Raw genomic sequence first — 22,202 nt, forward strand, 5'->3', positions numbered from 1 at the left:
TTAAAATCTGGGTTTTTACTGAACGATTCTTAGAAGGCTTCGATGAAAAGTATAAGAAAGGGTTGAATAAAAAATTAAAAGCTCTATCATTGAACCTATTTTTTAATTTAAAAAAAAGACTATTTAATTAATATGGTCTTCATTTTTAAATCTGATCCAGGTTTAGATCCGAGTGATAGCACTTCAGTTTTAGGAAATGATTCTAAGAATTCTGCCCTGAAAAGTAATTTTTCGGGGCCCGAACCTGACCGGAGCTAAAATTTTAAAAATTCGTGTCCGATCTCGACCCGAGCCCGAACACAACTTTTTTGGTTAAATCTTTGGAATTTTTCATCCCGTTTATTAAACATAAGTAGGAATTTCTTCCACACTATAGATTTTCCATTTGTATTTTCTTTGGTCTCAAATTAATTTTAATTTTAAATTATTTTTAAATTTTGGATCCATTCTATAAATTTTTTATAAATATAAAAATAAATTGAATAGATCTTATATAAAAAAAAATTATCAATAGCTTAATATTCTAGATTTTATGTTGACTAAATGTAGAATATTAGTATATATATTTTTTTAGCCTGATAAAATATAATGTATGTAAGTAATAGAGTTTTAATTAGCTACAAATCACGATCATAGGAAATTGTTGGGAATGGGAAATCGGGTAAATTAACAAGTATGAATGCCATTGTGGATCTTATGTGGCATTACTTTGAATCAAATAATTATTGATGATATTTCTAATATTTAATTTTCGGTTTGCCCGACCTGAGCCTGTTAAAAAAGTTTTCAATGTCCAAGCCCGACAGCCCGCACAGGACTCTAATGGTGTGCTCAGGTTCGACCTATTATTAAACAGCCTAGGGGGACCTAGTTTAAAGGCCGCTTAGGCTATGCTAAACAACAAAAATATCGAAAATAAGTAGAACCAGGACACATTCTAACGATTGAAAGGCTGTATCCTAGTTCATTCATCTTCATAAATTTGACTAAACAAGCTTAAAAAGTAAGAGTAAAAAAACGAAAAAAACAAAAAAAACGAAAAAAAAACAATCGCAAAATACTTTAAAAAACCAAAATGGGGTTTCCTATTTCAAAACGGTTTAGGCAATCTATGAATTCCTTTTCTCTTATCTTTTATGTTTTCATTCTGAGTTCCTTTCACGATTCATTTTTGATTCCGCATATCGCGCTAAAATAGCAGCACGCACTTGACATGAATGTAGCGTTTCGCAAATAGATGGTAGCATGATATAAATAAATATCTGGGTTTTTAATTTTTTTAATAAAAAAAATAAATATAAATATATTCTTATGTTTCAAATTTCTTAACTAAACGCCAAAAACATCATATAACATTTTAAAAAAATTACATAAATGTTTACTTGGTAATATGAGGAATAAAATAATGTTCTAACCTTCAAAAAGTGTTAAATTTACATATTTATTATAGAAGATATCAAACTACCAAAATTAGTTCCAAAGTACTCTCTATTTCTTGCCAAATGATAATAAGTCAATGTAAATTAATTATTAATGTTAATTTAACCTTCATTTTAAAGTTGGAAAAAAATTTTTAAATCACAATTTTTAATAGAATACACCTAAAAATTTTATATTGACTTGAAAATAAAAGTTTCCTCAATAATTGGATAACAAAATTACTAATATACAAATGCATTTGAAATCGCTGGTAAAAATATATATAGTTAAAATTTAATATGGTACTAATCTTAATTTTTCAATTAGTGTGTTGCAATTATTTTGACTTTTGGTATCATCTATGGACTTGCTTTCAACTCTGGTAAAAGAAAAAGTGTATTTTTAATAAGCTATATACTAAAATAAAAATAATTATCCATTATTTAGCATTTTAAGGACAGGAAATTAAAATATATTTATCGATTCTCAAATATTATATAGAACATAAATAATAAGCCATTTTTAATTCATAATTAGGCAAAAAAATTTAGGCGCAAATTATGATATTATTTTTATAGACGAAATCACATCTTGTAATTAAAATATTAAAGTCTTGGATAATAGATATTTTTGCGGATCTGATCCTAGAAAAATTTCGTAGATATGCTATTTTTTAATTTGTTTAAAATAAATCGGATAGTAAAATAAGATTCGTATTCCTAACATGTATTTAGTATATGCCTATCCTATAAATTGTAAAACATTTTTGTTTCAAATATATTAGTAATTAATAAAAAATCAATTTAAATCCAGAATTGATTCAAATTTCCATTATCAAAATGTTTGAAATTCTACATAAGCAGGATTATAATTTCGGCAAAAACGAAGAGTTTTAAAAAAAATATGCGCAATTGATTTAATGCGTTTTAATTATACTCTGACTTCAAATAAACTAGACTATAGTTCATATTAAAGTTTTCTTATTTTATTACAATATTACAAAGATATATCAAAAGGTGATATTGGACACCATTCTTATAATAAAACTGTAACTACAGTAAAACTTAACACGAATATAACAACATCGATAAGCACTAATATAACAGGAAAACGAAATCCAGATATTATTAGCACTCATAAAACTCCCAAAACAACTCCAATCCCTGGAAGTTACAAACTGAAAACGAAAAGACGGAAAACTAGGAATAGTAAACGGAAAACTACTAAACACAGAACTAGAAAGAGTAAACGGAAAACCCACAAAACTACTAAAACACCCAAAACTACTAGAACTCCTACAACTATATCTAAAGCCACAACTCACACAGTAACGACTACAACCATGATTCCTACAATATTGAATGTCACAACTCACACAATGACGACTACCACCATAATTCCTACAAATATGAGTACTACTACAATTCCGACTACGTATACTGCTCCTACAACTATGATCACTTCCCCCATTGGTTAATAATAGTTATAAGCCCTAATTTACGTAAAAAAAATTATTTGAATAAAGAATATGTCTGTTTATTATATTAAATACTCTCTTAAACCTTATATAAAATATTGACACATAGTAGTCATAATTATATTTATTTTTACAATTCTTTCATGTCAATTGTCCTTAAAATTGTTATATATTTATGTTATAATTTTTAAACATTTATTAATATTATTATTTTAAAATAAAATTTATTATATCTGAACATTTTAAACAAGGCATTATATTATTCATCGTGAAATGTTAATTTTATTGCATTGTACACACAAAAATAGATAAAGAAATTTCTAAGATTACAAATATAAACTCATATTTTGCAACTATAATCAAACAAATATATTTCTCTATTTATAATTTATAACTTATATTGAAATCAAGTGGATTATATAAGTACAATTGTATATGGTATTCAAATATATTAGCATGTAAAATGAGGGTAAATCTATTTGGCATTAAACATTATTTTTTTATGTATTTTTCTTAAAATATAAGATAGCATCGTAAACTATCTATCAAAAAAAATTTGTTTCCGTGTAGCACGTGTGGCTCAGACGCTGAAGACTTTGAAGCGCCCAGTAAGTTTTGATCTAAGTTCTATTTCAGAGGAGAAGACAAGTTTTTTATGAAGCATAACAAGGTATTTCCATGTTAAGGGATAATTACATGACAGACGCGTATGTGTGGGCGGTAAGACAAATATCCCATTCCCCTTCAGAAGCCAAAAATTGCAGATAATAGTTAATATTACTGATACATATAATTTATCACATATATCTTAAAATTTTATTTTTTAATTCAAGGCAGAATTGAATATGCTATTAATTTATGAATTAATATAGATTTCAAAATTTTCTTAGCGTAATATTTATCTAATATTTTATCCAAAATCATTTAAACTTTTTAACTGCAAAACTAATGTAAAATATTTCAAAGAAATTGACATCCTTTTGATTGAGACTATGAGAATAGCTGAAAGCATTATATTATAACTTGAGGAAATTAAGGCAAATGTAGATGACAAATTTCATCGATTATATGTCATTTGTTTACTTCGACTCGCAAGGCTAGATGATCGTTCCAATATAGTGTTAGTCAACGAATACTCTAAAATAAATCTCTATATCTCCCTCTTCTATATTTTTATCACTAAAATGAATGACGGTTCTTGATTAATGCAAATTTGGGTATTATTAGCGCAGAATTTTTCGAATCTATTTCAAATCTTGTTAGAGAAACATCAAATATTTGACAGATGTTTATTTTGAGGATGTTAAAGAATCCCATAATGTATTACTAACTAAATGCAAACTATGGTATAAAAGGTTTACAAAAAATTCTATGTTTCGCAAAATTTCAAACACAATTTAGATTATTTTAGTGTATAAAAATTATTATATATTTTTCCACCAATGAAATAGCATTTTAACGATAATGACTTAAGAACAGTGTTATTAAACGTCTCGATATTAGCCGATTTTTAAAAACGGCCAACTCAATATTTTCTATACCTTGAAATTTTGCTAATAGATGTCCGAATCCTTGTTCTTCAGGCTTACAATATATTTTTCTTATTAATATATTGAGTTTCCCCATTGAACCGTTTAACAACAACACCGAAAAGTAATACCTCTGAAAATTGATTAAATTAGCGTATCCCTTCTTAATATAAATTATATTGTTTAAATCATGACAAAACAAAAACAACCAAAACTTTCAGCTAGACCGTTTAACTTATTTGATATGCTATTAAACACAGCGCACTCAATCAACCTTGATAAAAACTTTATTAATAGTTTTTACAAAAATAGTTAGCCTCTACTTGGAAAAATATATATTCGTCCTTGAGCGTAATCTCTATGTTAAATTTTATGTCAAAGAAATGAAAAGTTAGAGAAATAAAAATATTTATTTTTTACTCATCCATCCATCCATTCTATTTTTTTTATTAATAAAACAGATTTTGTTTTATTTTTTGAGTATTCAAGTTTTTTTTGTATTTTTGTCCAAATCCTAGGTAGATCTCTCCTTATATTTAAAAGAAATCCCCAAGGTCTATCAATTTCAGCTTAAATACTGCTAAATTTTTAGTATATATATAGTTGATCCTAACCCTTAAAAATATATAAATGATCTCTTGACGAGTAAATTAAAATTTTTACCATTTTATTTGATGATGGATGAATTAGAAAATTAGCCTCCCTTATGAAGTGTAAATCAGAAATTTACCTTTATTTTGATGAGATAAGAAGTAATTTTCCTAGATCCCTTATCATTTTCGCAAAATATTGAAGTATATATTTGGTGTATACCTTCAATATGAAAAAATTGGATCATATTTGCAATTATACTATTTTCAATATATCTATATTACATAATATCTGATAAAATTGTCATTATTTAATACTAAATAGTCAAAAAAGCAAATAAAAATTTTTTAAAATAACCACATTAAACAAAAAAACAAAAAAAAAACAAAAGACAAAAAAAACGAGAATGAAATACGAAAAGTAACAATGTGACCAAATACTTAAAAGAAACTAAAATAGAGTGTCCTCGTTCAAAAACTTTTTAGCCAATACTAAAAAGTAATTAAGCATCCAATTTAAGCCGACCCAGGACACAGCCTTAGACTACATTTTTATACTTGTGTAATTTATAATAGTCAAAAAATAAAATCTGATGATACTTATAGCAATTTTTTCCTGGGTATAAGATAAAATGGCTAAAATGCGATACTTCGCCTAATATATCATATCTCCCAAAATAGATACATTTTTTAAAATTTTGTAGATGGGGTATTTAGCTATCCTAGACTGACGATTCATTCATTAAAAGTGTACAACAATGCAAATCAGCTGGAGACGCCATCTTGGTTAAACTAATCATTATTAAAATTTTAAACGAGAGCCTAATTTATTCCTATATCTGATGCAAACTTAAAGAATTACCGGATCATCGAGATAATAAGGAAGCAAGTTATCAATTTAATAGTTTTTAACATGAGAATAATTACTGTATGTGTTACCAATGGCGGGTACAGCTGATTTGTTTTTAACGACGCTTAAAAATGCATTTTAATGAATGATACGTCAGTCTAGGTATTATATAGGCCATTGATATATATATAATTTGTTCTGTTTTGTTTTTGTTTCAAAATTTTATGATTAAAAACAAAAATTTGCAATTTCTTTATTAAAAATAATACTCCGAGATCAATATCTTTGAAGATTTTTTCTGATCAAATATTCAATTCATCCATGTAACGTCATACAATCATAAATCTAATGAGTTGTGTGTTACTCTACGAATACTAAAAGGAAAATACTTTCTCAAAAGAGACGATGAATGAGTCAAGAGAAATAATATATGAAATCTTACAAACTTAATAATGAGCTTTGATAGTGGTACTGGGAGATCTTTGGCCTAATTTATGTTAGGAATGAATTTAAATAAATTGGTTGGAGTTAAAACCGGAATGGAGAGAAGGGTCTACTGTAAAGCGGATTAGATTGAGTCTGGATTCAGAGTCTTTAGAAAGCAATGCTGACTAGCAACAATCTATAAGTGGGGCGGAGATTAAGGGTTTCAGAAAAGGAGAACAGAAGTAGTGATGACACATGATCTGAATAAGATAGAAAAATCTATAGAAATGGAAAACATATCTGATGTAGCTCAATCGACAATAGATCAAGTGTAGATTTAACAGTCAGTCTGGAATTAATCAAGCGATCATGGCCCTATGTCATCCGACCAAACATATGATTGAGGAATTATAATTTTAAAATGGTTAAAATATATTTTTATTTAATTGGGATATGTTATGTATGATGTTGTTATAATTTATTTATTTGGAAGGGGGGGGGGGGGGGGCTAATTATTCATTGTTATTTTTTTTTGCCATTTTGTCAAGTCATCATCTAAATTAATATTTTTATGATTAGAGAAGATTATTAATAAATTTATGTTTATTTTTCGAAATGTGCAAATCTAAAAGGTGTAAAAAAGGGTAAAATTATCATAATATTATCTTATTTTGTTTAAAATTATTATATTATCTCCATTTGTGAAATATCAATTATAAATAATTCTGTTCTCATATATAAAACTTGTTATTTGGAAATATAATCTGTGTAAAAATATTAAAAACAAATTATTTTAGACTTTTAAATTGTGTGTTATCTATATTTATTAATATAATCGCCAAGGGTTTAAAAGAATTGCCAAAGTCCTCTTAAGTGAGGAGGCTGAATATAAAAAGGGAGTTAACCAGAATTCTCTTATCTGTAAGTAACCTTCACGCTAATATTTTTACATTAAAATCTGATGCAATATAAATGCTGCCCTTGTTATATTTTTTCAGTAAGCTCTGTCGCACATAAGTGCTGCCAAAATTTTTTTTACAATTGTGATTGATATTTTATGTATGTTTCGCTATTATGATATTTTACAGCTAGTTTTTAATAAACTCTTTTATTTTAAATATTTTTATTTCAATACAAAAATGCTTTATAAATAATATGATTTACACTAAATTAATTTATGCATAGATGAAAGTACTAAATATATACTATGCCCTCCATCAGCAACACAGAGACCATCACATTATTGGTTAAGTTAACTTGTTCAGTAATCAGAAAATATTCTAATGTAGGCTCTGCCCAGCTTTCCAAAACGTTGAACAAAAAACTATAGTTGAAATAGCCGATTGAAAAATCCCTTAATATAAATATTACTATTTGAAAATCCAATAATAACTTTTAAGATTTACAAAATTTTAATGCGAAAGTGAAAAGTAGTAAAGAAATTAAGCCAAATTATTATGTAAGATATTTAAGCCTAATTACAATACGCATAGTAGCGTATTCGTAAAGCATTCGCCTGTGACACTGAGCACTCCAGGTTCTAATCTGATAGTTGTCAAAAAAAAGTATCATTATTAATTTATATAGTCTCTCCTTAAATTTTATACATGAAGATGATCGAAAAATGATCATATTTCGCTTACGTAGTATATAAATATAGACGTGGAAATCCATTTCGAAAATATAAGCGTTTAATTATTTTTTTTTTAAATAAATATTTTTTTAAAAAAATATATCATGGACATCCTTGATATATATATTTTTTTAAAAAATAAAAAATTATCAACATGCCAAAATCTTAAATTATTATTTTAATTCTAATGATTATTTTTCTAAAATTAATTTTTGTGTAAAAATGAGTTTTTTATTTATTTCTTCTCTCTGACTTTTTTTTGAATAAATTTTAGCCAATGGCAAACGAATATTTGAACTTGGATAACAATTTTATATAGGCCTAAAAATTTTGGCAATTTGTTATAGTACAATTCTGTATGTTTTCTTTTTTTTTAAGATTAGATAAAATGAAGGAGTATTTATACGTTTTTAATTATTAATAATTCTGGCCAAAATATATTTTGTGATTTATTTTAAAACATTAACATTGTGTACTCATAAACAAAAAATTATAATTTTTTTTTTTTTTATAAAAAATAGAGAAATCCAATAAAATTCATTTTGACGCTTATAAATTATTCGAAAATAGGAATAACAGGAGTATCGATTTTTCCGAAATTCTATATCCTCCATTCTTAAGGAATGAACTGTTTAAGTAATTAAAATAATACATTTAGTTATTATAATAAATAAAATGACGGGAAAAAAAAGGAAGAAATTTGATATAGTTAAAGAAATTTAATTAGTCCTAATCATAATTACAAAAAAACATTAAATATATATAAATAAAATTATCATTGTACAGTAACTGATAATTCAAAATAAAATTATTTTGAAATTTATACATTTGTTTACAAAGTTTCTAAATAAAAAATTTTAATTATTTTTATGGACTTTTTGATAACTTTGTTATCAATAAGATAATATATATATATAAAATATTTTCATAGTTTAGAGAATATTCTATATTTGAATTAGGTTTTATTTTAGACCATATTTATAATTTAAACTTATCGGATTTCTTAAAGTTTAGAGAGTGAAGGTTAAGGTCAGAGTTAGTAGAAAGGTTATTATCAGGTATAAACTTATAATATATAATAGACTTATCATCATGCAAAAAAAAGCATGGTAAAACTACCATCTTGATGTCTATATTAATAAGTCGCTATTTATAATTTTTTTAAAATTAAAGTTTGGCAAAGAAAAGGGATTACAAAAAAATTAACCAAAAAAATTTTAAAAAATTTACATGTGTAATCTTCCTTAGGAAGATAGATCGACAGATTTCTAAATATATACTTTGAAGTATTATTAAATCTCTTGAAATCTCAGCTGTTTACAGTTATTATTTCACCAAGGTTTTTTATTATTAGGAATAGCTCGTTCGCAAAGATTCCCAAGGTGTTGAAAACTATAAACATGAAAATTACAATTTGAGAAGTTGATCTAAGCCTCTATAGGATGTTTAAAAAATGTAACCGTTCCCTATAGAGGAATATATAAAATCTAAGCTATCAATTTTTAAACTTCTCCCAGCGGTTTTTGTAATACTCATAATTTTATCTTGTCACAAAACCAAGATGTTAAAATAAAAGTATTTTCCCTCTTGGACTAAATAAAAATATTGTCCATAAGTTTATATGTTCTACTTCCGAAAAATTTTAACCGGTGCATACGAGACCAGGTTTAAACATTTTTTCGATTTTTCAAAGGAAGCGGGGGAAAAAAGGAGAAACGCGTTGCTAGTTACCTTGCAATAAAAGGAATGCGTTATTGGCTAATAAAAAAAACGTGTTACTCGTTACTTTAAAAAAATACAATATATATATGGTGAATTTCATGACAGATTAACATGAGTTTTAAAACGACCCCTTCAGATTTTTTTAAAAAAATCTTTACTAGAGTATATAATTTTGACCTTCAACTCCAAACAGTGGGCCAATCCTGGCCTGAAAATAAAAACCCGGGCCGGGCGGATAAAAATTTAAAAAAAAAGCCGGATCGGGCTATAATGTTACCTCGGCAGGTCTCTGATTTACATAAAATATTTAAAAGATTTTAGCGTAAACATTTTTCTTTTCTTTTTAGCTTTCACCTTTTCTTGTGTTAAGTTCCTTCAATATCTCTCTCCACTTTATGTTATTCATGCTATCTCTTTTATCTAATTTACACTTCTTCATATTGGCTCTAACTTTATGGCCCCATTGAAGTTTGGGCCTTCCTCTTTTACGTTTGCCCATCATTTCCAAACTCTTAACCTTATTTCCTGTATAGTTCATAGGCTTTCTCATTGTGTGCTCGTATCTGTTCACAATTAACTTAGTCATATAGGCACTACCTTTAAACTTCCTAGTATTCTTGTACTTCGCACCTTATTCTTTCTTGATATCCCAGCAATCATCCTCAGCATTCTCATCTCCATAGTTTGTAGACTTTTCTCCTCTGATTCTTTGGTTGGCCATGTTTCCGAACTGTATAGAATAGTTGGTTGTATTATGGACAATTTTTTCCCTTCAATTTGTGTGGGATTCTTTTGTCAAAGAGCGCTCCAGATAAAGATCTCCACTTTAACCACCCTTGATTAATTTTATTCTTTATCTCTTTCTCTATTGTGCCGTTTGTTTGTATAGTGGGGCCCAAATATTTGCAGCTTTCAATTGTCGATATTTGCCATTCATTTATATCCTTGCTTTCTGTTTCATCTCCTCCTAGCACCATATACTCCGTCTTTTCTCTGTTTACTTTTAGTCCGTGTTTTTTTAGGATATTTATCCAACTCACTAATCTCTCTTCATTTTATCCTTGGATTCGGCAAGTATCACAATATTATCTGCAAATATATTCCATGGGACTGTTGCTGCATAAACTGTGATAATACATCCATTACTGTTAATAAATTGGCTGAGAGCCGACCCTTGATGAACTCCCTCGGTTATTATGAAGCCTGCTGAAGTATCAGTTGTGCTATGGACCATTGTAGTATGGACCATATACATATTTGGGAACCTTTGGCGTAGCGCTTACCAGATAAGTTTTCTTGGGATTCTATCGAAGGTTTTTTCTAGAACAAGAAAGACCATGTGTAGCATTTTGTTCTTTTCCCTGTAATTTTAACTCATATGCCTAATTGCGTGGATTGCATCAGTTGTTGATCTTCCAGGCATAAAGGTAAATTGAGTCTCTCCTATTTCGACTATGTCTCTTAACCTTTTTTCTAAGATTTTTTCGTAAATTTTAAGACAATGTGACATTAGTTTTATGCCCCTGTAATTTTGACAATTGTGTGGATTCCCTTTATTTTTGAAGGTTAGATAGCTTTGCCTCCATTTTTGAGGAATCTCTTCGTTTCCCAGTATTTTATTGTAAGGATTTGTGAGGAAATATATTCAATCATCTCCTAGTGCTTTAAGACTTTCTATTGGAATGTCATCAGGACCTCTAGCTTTATTGTTTTTCATATGCTTGTGACATGTGATTATTTCTTGTACTGTTATTGGTTGTATAAGGTTTTGACATTAGTTCTTCATACATGTCATCCTATGTATTTTTTCACTGACTTGTGAGGAATCTATTATTTCAATGTTTGCATTGATTGCAAAGGCATCTGTCATTGATTTTAATCTACCCCATTTGAAACATGGTTCAAGTTTTATCTTGTTTTGAGTGGATTAGTTTGTAATGTGTAAATCCATGACTAGTAGCTTGTGTTGCGCTGCAATATCTTCTCCTGGGATGACTTTGCAGTCTATTACATCTTTTAATCTTCTGCGAGAGATAAGCAATCTATCTGGGTTTTCCTTGTACCACTTTCATATGTTATTAAATGACTATCATTTTTCTTATATTGGGTGTTGGTTAAGGCAAGGTCGAAGGCTTACGCAAATTTCAGTACATGCTCTCCTTCATCATTTCTTTCTCTATATCCAAAACCACCATGATGCCTTTTGTAGCTGTCTCTTGCCTTTCCCACGTGCGCATTTAAAAGTATATTGCATATCAAATATTTATGACGATTTTTTAAAAATCGACTAATGAATAAATGCCATATCTCCTAAACGTGAACTCAGCTCAACTTAAAATTTTGCACATTTATTATATAATTCTATATCCATATATTAAAAAATGATTTGAGAAAAATAAAAAATGCCGATTTGATTTTAAGAACTATGTTAGGTTTTTGACATTTAAGAATTATATAATTTTAAAGGCATACCATTAGGCTATCCTATAGAAATTTAAATGAGTCTACTAACTCAATTATATCCAAAAAAAATTTAAAATTAATGGAGTCAATTTTGCCCAAGATGCCCCATTTTAGACATTTAGAGGTCCATATCTCGGCCGTTGTTTGGAGCTGGGGGCTAAAATTTGATTTATAATATATATAAACTCTAGTGAAAAATTTAGAAAAATCTGAGGAGGTCTGGTTGAAAATCGTGTATTTGATTTGTCATGGAATTCACCATACACTTTCTTTTTATTTATTTTTGTTTCCCGTAGATAATAAAATTAAAATTATGCGAAAATAATATCTATAAGATGTTCTGTTTGTAATAATTGTTTGTTTATTTTTAACAACAACCGATTTTCAACATTTTTGATTGGATAAACAAGATTACTTAATGCTCCTCAACACAGCTTTCGCGGAGCTAAACACATGTTCAACTGGTTCAGAGGATGAAAGTTAATAATTAAGAAATTTTAATTTTGGGAATTCATTTAAAAAAAAATAGTTAAAGAATGATCCATATTTTCAAAACAATTTTGCTAGATCATCTTTACAAGAAATCATCGATATGTTTTCTTTCATTCTTTCTTTCTTTCTTTCTTTCAAATTTTTGAGCTGCTAGACATCAAGATTGAAATATTTGAATTAGGGCACAATCTACATTTACAAAGTGTGGACTTAGTGCTCTTGATTTTCTTTATTTCTTTAAAAAAATGAAGCCAGGATAGAGTTAAATCATCTTCATCCGAAGAAATAAGTATTGTTGACTTATTTTATTTATGAAATAATTTATAATATTGGATGATATAGATTAGCATATCTTGATTGATTCAATGTTTATTAGATTATCAATAATCGACTGTTCAAAGTTCAACAACAAAAATTAATAAATAAAATTTCGAATGAAGTGGTAGCTAACCTGAATTAAAAGTTCGGCTAAAATTATTGATAAAATTTTTTAATAAATGAAAATATATTATTCGCATATCATTTAAGAATATTTTTAAAGTAACGAGTGACGTTTTGCATTATACCGTTATTCAAAAAAAAGAAACGAAGGTAACGTCATTAGTAACGCCGTTACTTTAATCGACTTACATTAGAGCACAGTGATAGAAATAAAATTAAAAAATGTTAATGTTTTTTCTTATAAAGGATATCTATAAATTAAAAGCATTAGGTAAATATAATATTTTTTTAAAAAATTTTACCTGGGTTTAGGTTCGGTTCGATAAGAAATTTAAGATCGAGATTGGAAAAAACTGAGTACGAGAATCCGTCTAAGATCGCCGATTTATTTTTTGGCTGGATTAGGATAGGTCGGCTCGTACATAGCCTAAGTTTATATGTTAGCTGTAACATTTATATGTATATTTACGAATATTGTAGTTTTTCCGAACGAGATCAGAATAGAAAACGAATCTGAATTGATCCTACCTTTCAAACTAATCCACGAGGTGTTCAAATATAAATGGGTAGCGCCTCATATCTTTTGTTGGATATTCAAGGTCCCAATCTATTGCAGAATAGAGCAAATGGAGCCGCCTACTAAATTGTTAATTTTTATATAAATCAAACTAAATATGTTATTGCATTTCATACTTGTACAAGAAATTCATTCGCATTCCTAAAGCATTCATTCATTATATTTAAATTTATTATGTGTGAATCTTTCTTTCTTTCTTTCTTTCTTTCTTTCTTTCTTTCTTTCTTTCTTTCTTTCTTTCTTTCTTTCTTTCTTTCTTTCTTTCTTTCTTTCTCTTCTAAAATATTATAATATTAAATATTTTAAAAATGAAAGAGACACTTTAGAAAAGGGTTTCGGACCCGAAATTCGGGTTCAGAAATTTAAAATCAAACCCGGGGTAATATAGATCCGGGGCGGGTTAAATTATTTTTTATAAAATTGGTTTTCGATCAAGTTCCTGTTATCAAATTATCTGTACCCGAATTCTCGTCCAGAATCCTGCTTTAGAGAGATGTTTCTATCAATGAGAGAGATGGAGTTGAGTGCCGGAGCAAAAGAATCAGAATATTGTTCGAGACATTTTCTGATTCTGAACCATTCTTAGATGACTAATATTTATTGAATTAGTCATTCATACGTAACATGATTATGAATTTTGATATATATTAATCTTTTATTTGTATGCTTTATAAAAATAAATTATTACTAGATTTCGACGCTTTTTTAATTATATATTAAAACCGTAATTAAGATACAACATAAAATTTTCACACGGAATCTTCAAATGGGAAATTCATAGATCTCTATCCGATTTAAAAATTTTGGATTTCCGGTTGAGAATATTCAAATACAAAAAGAAATTATTTTCAAGGTTAAAAGATATCAATTTTTTAAGAAAAAAGAAAGAAAAAAAGAAAGAAAAAAAGAAAGAAAGAGGAAGGGAATTAAGGGAAAGGAAGGGAAGGTTATGGAAAGGAAAAGAAAGAGAAGGAAAGGAAAGAATGGGGGAAGATGAGAAAGGAAGGGAAATGAAAGTATTTTTACGACTAAAGAATTTCACTTGAAACACGAATTTGAAATAAAATTAAAAAGGATTTGAAAATGAAAATGAATTGAGTTAAAAACAAATTTGAAATTAGTTCCTATTTATTGTAAATCATAGATCCTTTTAGCCAAAATACTTAATGATAATTTTCAACAAAATGGATTCTAAAGTATATCAAAGATAACGCGAATTTGCAATTCTAACATTATAAGAATTAGATGATATGTTCAACTATATATATAAAATTAAACTTATTATATAAGATTCTGGAAGGAAGGAAGGAAGGAAGGAAGGAAGGAAGGAAGGAAGGAAGGAAGGAAGGAAGGAAGGAAGGAAGGAAGGAAGGAAGGAAGGAAGGATGCATGGATGAATGGATGGAAAGAATGAAAGAAGATTTATTATTCTAATTTTGTTATCTTTTTTAAACTATTTCTTTTTAAGAGATTACTCAGCTACCCTCAAAAGTCTTCCTACCAACAAAGACTCAAGTGATGAACAAATCGTATTAATAATTTTTTGAATTTGATAGAATTTTTATATCCATAAATATTTGTTATTCGCCATCATAATATTGACCACTCATCGGTCTACATGGGCTGGGCTTACCCGTAACCCAAAGCAGAGGCTTGCATTAGTCCATAATCTTAGACTGACTATTTTTTATATTGAAACGATGGGCTTACCTTCCTGCGAGTCGAGGTAGGCAAATATTAAATACACAGAGCTCTTCATTTGTTTCAACAATGACATGTAATTTACGAATTTGGTCATCTACATTTGCCCTAATTTCTTTAAATCCCAATAATATGATTCTGTAATCTATTGTCATACTCTAATCGATGTAATTTTTTTTAAAAAAATTTAATTTTAGTTTTTTTCAGGAATATATTATATAAAATATAAATTTATAGTAATAAAACGGTAATATTTTTAAAATATTTTAGCCGACCTTTTGGCTTATAAGAGAATTTATCCCGCACCCTCTCGTCACGTATTGGGCATCATGGCTCAGAAGATCAGTTGTCCCAAGATAAACAGAAAATAAGATTTAAAAAAAAGCTAAACGTTGGGCCTTATTAACGTTGTATTTTTTCCTAAAAAAAACACTTTTATATTTAAAATTTGAAGTAGCATCTTCTAAACTGTGCACGCTTAACATTAAAAATACATTTTTTTAAAACAAAACGAAATCGTTTCAATTTGTATGGACTATAACACTATTTCATTATATTGGCGACAATGTATTATTTTTTCAACTTTAAATCATTTTTGGAGCAAATTTAAAAATCTAATTTTACAGAAAATGTATTCCATCATGTTTGGAATACATACCTCTGTGAATTTAAGAATACCTTGTCATGAACATTTGAACTTATTATAATTTCTATTCGTTTTTCCACAGATTTTTCATATGAATTATAGATGGCTCAAAAGTTAACTGTAAAAATTTTCTGAAATTCATAAGATTGATACTGCATTTCGGCAAAATCATATTTTTTAAATTTAAAAAAAAAACGTGTTCAAAAAAATTATTTAAAGTTCAAAAAATAACACATATCCGGGAAAAACACATTGACGTTAACATATATATTTATAAATTAAAAGGATATAACTAACATATTTAAATAAGAAAAATATAAAACCGTTTTTTAATTTTTAACTTTTCTAATTATAATTATTACTGAAATAGAAGATCAGAAATTTATATATAATTTATCAGAAAATTGGCTTCTTTTTTAAAAAAAATAATTTATCACTCTAGTTTGAATTATCTGTAATTAAATTTGAGGCATTGATAAGCCAAGAATAATTACCTTATTAATGAGTCAATTATATTATATTTAAAAAAAAAAAATATATATATATAGGAAATATTGGAGGAATATATGAAAACAATCCTGTCATGTGTCGAATTGAGAAATCATAAGCAAACAGTTAAGTATAATTCCTATTTTTTTTTAAACTTAGTATTATGTTAATCATCAAAGAAATAAGGGATAAATTTGGATTGTAGTAATTATAAGGGTAGGAATCATATGTATTTCTTTCCTTCATTTAAAAAAAGGTTGACTTTATCTAAAATAAAGACGGATATATTTCTATTTTTTCATAAATCTTTGCCAAGAAGCAAAGGAAATACTAGTAATCATTACTTACTAATAAGGAAATACAAAGACTATGAAAGAAAAACAAAATATTATAATGCAGATATCAAATATCATTTCCTTCAACAAGAGATTAACTATAATAATATTTATAATTTAGTTATTATATTAAGATTACTTCAATATTCATATTACTAAATTATTTTCTCCAAATTAAAATGATAAATTGAGAATATTATAAAAAAATAACTTGAGAAATGAAATATTGTTGATGTCGAATATAACAAAAAGTTGCGAAGTAATGGTAATATACAGTTATTTCTCGCCGTTTAAATTATTCCCGCAATTTTATATAAAATAAAAAGCTAATGTTCTGCAATGTTAGTTACATCTCTTTCAACAAGGAATACGGTTGCGAGAAAGGGAGAGAAGAAATTTGTTATAAAAGACCTGGTGGTTATTATGGATTTAAGCTGAAACATGGTTGTACTTATTGGTTTCTAGGATGGCAAAGAAGGTTTTATTTTTATATTAAATCTTCACTATGATTTTTGCAATTTATTTTTTCATTTATCATTTATAAAAATTACTAATATTGTTTTTTTAAAATACCCAATTTTATATAAATAAATTTCATATTATGAATTTTGAGAAGAGAACATAAGAACCGAAAGAATTTAGAATCAAAACATCAACCATATAATTTGAATTCTAATGTAGTTAAATTTTTATAGTGTTTAATTTCCATTTTTTGATAATTTTTTTTAAATGTTAGATCTAATAAATTATACATTTTCTAAGGGGGGGGGGCATATTCTTGCTAACATATTACGATTCCGTAAGAGAAAATATTTTAGATAAATAAGTTACGAAAAAATTTCCAGGGATTTAAAGTCTTATAGATATAATTTCTGCATACCATATGTCACATAAATTCAGATTACAATATTGGCGTCATTTTTCAAATAAAAATTATTTGCCAAACATTGAAATTATAAAATTATATCTTGGTATGAAAAAAATAAATATTGGATAAGTCTAATAAAAATTTCAGGCAGTTTACTCATTTATCATCTATATTATAAAAATTAAAAATATCACAAATTTTGGCTAGTAATTGAAATTGAAAAATAGAAAGGCTAATTTCGTTTCCTAGCAATGCAATCATCTTTCATTTTTCCCAACATCTCTAAATTTAAGATTAAATGATTGTTAAGAGCTAAATTTTTAGGATTCTTTGAATTTAGTTGATTCGAAAAGTTTTGAATGCTAAGAATTGTGAACCTACCAAAGAAGATAACACTTTTGATGATTTAGTTATATGCAGCCCCTAAGGATTTGTAAGAAAGTCTAAATCTACTTGTCTTCCTGAATTAGTTCCCTTGTGTATATGTGCTTATTAAAAGAAAACCCCAGATAAATATAAATTACTTGATAAAATTAGGGAGTGTGGACTATAATTTATTGGATCCCACGTATCACACACCGACCCCTAGAAATATTGAATACGAAGCCGATGTCAGTCATTAGTAAATATATATAAAAAATTTGAACAAGGTTCTGAGTTCATTATATTATATTATATTACTAGGTGGCTCAAAAAAGTCCTGGTTTTGAATTCTTTATAATAACTCTAAATCGCATCGTTAATAAAAATTTGTATTTATTTTAAAAAAATATATTAAGCTCAATTTCCACAATTTTATTTAGAATTTGAATGAGTCGATTTTTCAAAAATTAAGATCAAAAAATGATAAAACTTGACACCCAGCTAAAGATAAATAGTTTGTTAGGTAATTAACATTACCTTACATGCAACATCGGGGCATGCTTTGTTGAAGTTGGGAAAGGCACGAGGGTCCTTACTAAAATTTGACATATTGAATTTCTTCAAGCAAAAGATTAGGGTAGGCTCTGTGGACGTCTATAATGCACACTTACCAAATATTATTATCAAAAGATTTTTTGTTTTTTAAATAGCAGATAAAACATTAATTTATTATTTAAGAAAATAAATATAATAGATTTGTAAAAACTAAATGGAGGTGAAAAATCATTCAAAAATTTTCTATTCGTGCAAGGTTTATTAACCACGTTTGGTTACATTATTTAACCTATCATATCTTTATAAAAAATAATTTTGTTTGTTAGGCACAAAATATTATCCCATAAAATAAGAAAAAAAATGGAGGTAGAACAATATAACATTTAAACAGCTATATTATTTGAATGGTTTAAGTAGTCTTGGTAAACAGCCCTATTTAAGCCGATTTTTAAAAACGGCTAACTCAGTATTGCCATAAAAATATTGCCTTAAGCCTCGAAATACCGTTAATAGATGTTCAAACATTCGTGCCTATATATGGGCCAAATTTTAAGGCTTGAATAAATTTTTCTAGAGAAAATATTGAGTTAGCCTTTTTTTTTTAAATATCGGCTCAAAACTAGCCGTTTAGCGACAAAAATAGTTTTAAGGTAGGAACTCTTTCATATTTTTAAATATTTACAAGAATCATATCATTGCTATATCCTAATTTTGTTTGTATGAATATGTTATTATTAAAGATGGTTAGTATTGAAGAAACCTTTCATGGCTTACATAAATATGAAAGACCAGAGGATAGGAGGTGTAATATTGCTGGACAATAATTTGGACGTTGGAGTTTCCCCAAGGTCAATGTATAGATTAGTAGCTATAAATAGAACTAGGTATAAAATACTTATTATTTTTTTGTAAATTTTGCTCCAAATAAACAAACAATGGGGTAGGCATAAAAGAAGGAAAATAATAAAATAAAATAAAAAAAAAAAAAAATTTTGAAAAAAAGAGAAGATAATCATAAATAAAAAAATAAAAAAAATTAATTTCGAAAAAAAAAAGAATTTTTAAGTTGAAATTCCACGAGGAAAAAAGCTCTAAAGAATGGTCAACGGATATTTGTCAAATATGCGATAACAGTTATTACCAATCCTTTAAGATTGAAAAAGAGCCAATAAGTAATGAAGACGTTATTTGTACAAATAAGGCGAATGTCGATAAAGGCAGCGAGATCGGTAATAATATTAAAGTTTTTTTGGCTTTTTTTCTATGCCTTTTATGTATTTTTAAAGTAAAAAACGTTTTTTTTTAAAAATAACATCGAGAATTTTTACATGATATGTTAGGGAAACCCCATACCGACTACTAACATGTCTTTGCAGAGATTATACAAACTCTATTAAATGTTTAAATATTTCAAAAATATGGAGAAATGGATAAAATGGTGGGAAGTAGGCTGAGCTATCGTTACAATTCCTTCGCGTCAGAGAGATTAGATTGTTACGCTTACTGGTAAAATAAATAAAAAATTGAAATAAAAAGAAAGAATTGAAATAAAAAGAAAGAATTGAAGAAAAAAAGAAAGACTGGATGATTTAAAAAATAACTTAAAAACATTTAGGAATCAATAATAAATAATTATTTTGATTGTGTTCCTAAAAAGGAACAATATTTAATTTTATATTCTGTCTAAGGAATGAGACGTTCAAGTGTTTGTATTAAAGAAAGAAGGAATGGGAAAAAAAATAAAGCAATCTTGAGACCTTTCTGTGAATATATACATATATCCAATATTTAGGTTCGTAGATGGATCACAATACTTTTCAAGCTTAGCTGATGCTCTGTACTCTGCTAGAAAAGAAATTTACATATGTGATTGGTGGTATATTTTTGCTTGATATAAAAAAAATATAATCAAATTTATGTTTCACAGTATTCATATTATCTTATTATGATACAAAAAAAAATATTACAATAGAGTTGTAAAGCATATGTAATATTCTGGCTGAGTAAAATTATTTCAATAAACCTTCAGACCATATAGGAATTTACTCTAATTTACTCTAATTAACATAATTTACTTGTTTAGTGTATTTATTTGTAAGCTTTCATTTTTTTTTATAATTAAAGAGGGGGGGGGGAGGAGGCACTTGCTAAAGTTAAAAGACATTATTTAATTAGCCCACGTGTCCCTAATTTTAATAATGGAAGTAGTTTTAATGATAATTAGCTAAACTTATATATCATAATCGCTATAGTGATAAATAAAAAATTATTAATTTATATGTAATATATTAAGTCATTCTTTAACTAAGAAAACATTATGTAAATTTTTTTTAAAGATAACCTTATTATTAGAAAATTGATTTAATATAACAAATATGATTTAAAAAAATTAGGTTGAGTCCTCAATTGTATTTAAAAAGACCTCTGCATAATGATTGCATCGAATGGAGATTAGATACAATCTTGAAAAAAAAAGCTGTAAGTTATTGATTACGTATAAAATTTATAATTTCAAAATTATTTACCGTAAATGGGGAGATCATATAATTTGAGTTATTGTATATGAATTTCATATTCAAAACGATACGTAAAATGCCAAATAGGCCATATAATTTTGGCCAGGTAGGGCCGTGCAAATGGTACTTATTGTAGGTCTCTGATATTCTGATATATACTACTACACACATAAGTTGTTTACTTTCGTAATTTTTTGTCCTTTTTAATTTTAAACTCCCTTAAAAACCTATATTCTATTCCCTACCCACTAAAAAAAATTTTGGCGCCTTCAGTGGGGATGAACTCACCTATTAAATACAAAATTTCAATTATAATTACAATCCTTTCATATATATTGCGATAGATATCTTTATCTATACTCTACTTATAAACAATCAAAAAATTGTGAATGTGAAAGAATTATTATTTTTTTAAGAGACCTCTAGGGTCCGACCCTATGCTCAGCTCAGCCCGTATTTTTTTAAACCATAGGGCCGGTTAGCCGGGTTTAAAAAAAAATCAAATATTTTAAAATGCCAATATAATCATAAAAATTGAAAATAAATATAATTCCGGGCCAGGCCTGAAAATTTTAATTTAAAAAGAAATCCGGGCCGGGCCTGAAAATATAAAGCCGGGTAGGAATGTATTTTTAAAATCCGGGCAGAGCTTTGCAAATGATACCTCTTACAGATAACCGATTTTATGAGATTGGAGTTGATTTAACATAATCTTTTTTTTTTCAATTTTTAACCTATGGAATTTTGTATCGATAAAATTATTTTTATTTCTTCAGATTTTTTTTATTTCTTCAGATTTTTTTAGTAACGGTAGGTGTTTTTAAATTCACTGAGTGAGCTTACCCGAGCCTCAGATTAAGCTTTCAATCATAAAAACTACCTCTGATTTTGAGGTGACCTTGAGTTAATAGATTATCTCGCTATAGTCAGCTCTAGAAACATCTTAGGTCGCCTTCAGAACCCTTTTAAAATCTACCTCAGATCGAGTTCAGAGCCTCCTAAGGTTGCCTATAAAGCCATCTAGGGTGTGGGATAAAAGAAATTTTTTAGTTTTGCCATTTATTTTTAATCTAGGAGAAAAATAAATAAATAAAAAATTTTGCTTAAGGG

At 27.4% G+C, this 22,202-nt stretch overlaps 1 protein-coding gene and 1 long non-coding RNA gene across 5 annotated transcripts in view; one reads left to right on the top strand and one right to left on the bottom strand.

Annotated features, from left to right (window-relative positions):
* Positions 1-8,379: 8,379 nt before the first annotated feature.
* Positions 8,380-13,689, bottom strand: LOC135927175 (uncharacterized). Its single transcript, XR_010571972.1, has 3 exons — positions 13,512-13,689; positions 13,345-13,469; positions 8,380-8,552 (listed from the first exon to the last, which is right to left on the bottom strand). It is a non-coding gene; the product is annotated as an uncharacterized LOC135927175 (long non-coding RNA).
* The window catches only part of LOC135927174 (phospholipase D2-like), a 30,778-nt gene continuing 17,006 nt past the window's right edge, over positions 8,431-22,202 (top strand). For 2 of the 4 annotated variants that reach the window (XM_065463125.1, XM_065463128.1), the window contains exons 1-11: positions 8,431-8,560; positions 13,523-13,688; positions 14,353-14,472; positions 15,088-15,148; positions 16,515-16,580; positions 17,117-17,268; positions 19,317-19,460; positions 19,633-19,805; positions 20,001-20,082; positions 20,369-20,452; positions 20,970-21,054. In XM_065463125.1, the coding sequence (XP_065319197.1) occupies positions 8,548-8,560; positions 13,523-13,688; positions 14,353-14,472; positions 15,088-15,148; positions 16,515-16,580; positions 17,117-17,268; positions 19,317-19,460; positions 19,633-19,805; positions 20,001-20,082; positions 20,369-20,452; positions 20,970-21,054 (1,146 nt within the window). In that variant the 5' untranslated portion in view covers positions 8,431-8,547. Of the gene's footprint in view, positions 8,561-13,522; positions 13,689-14,352; positions 14,473-15,087; positions 15,149-16,514; positions 16,581-17,116; positions 17,269-19,316; positions 19,461-19,632; positions 19,806-20,000; positions 20,083-20,368; positions 20,453-20,969; positions 21,055-22,202 lie in introns of those variants that run through there. The other 2 variants (XM_065463126.1, XM_065463127.1) reach the window with 2 other exon arrangements.

Source organism: Gordionus sp. m RMFG-2023, chromosome 3, assembly GCF_954871325.1.
Source record: "Gordionus sp. m RMFG-2023 chromosome 3, tfGorSpeb1-WG-v2, whole genome shotgun sequence".
Lineage (NCBI taxonomy): Eukaryota > Metazoa > Nematomorpha > Gordioida > Chordodea > Parachordodidae > Gordionus > Gordionus sp. m RMFG-2023.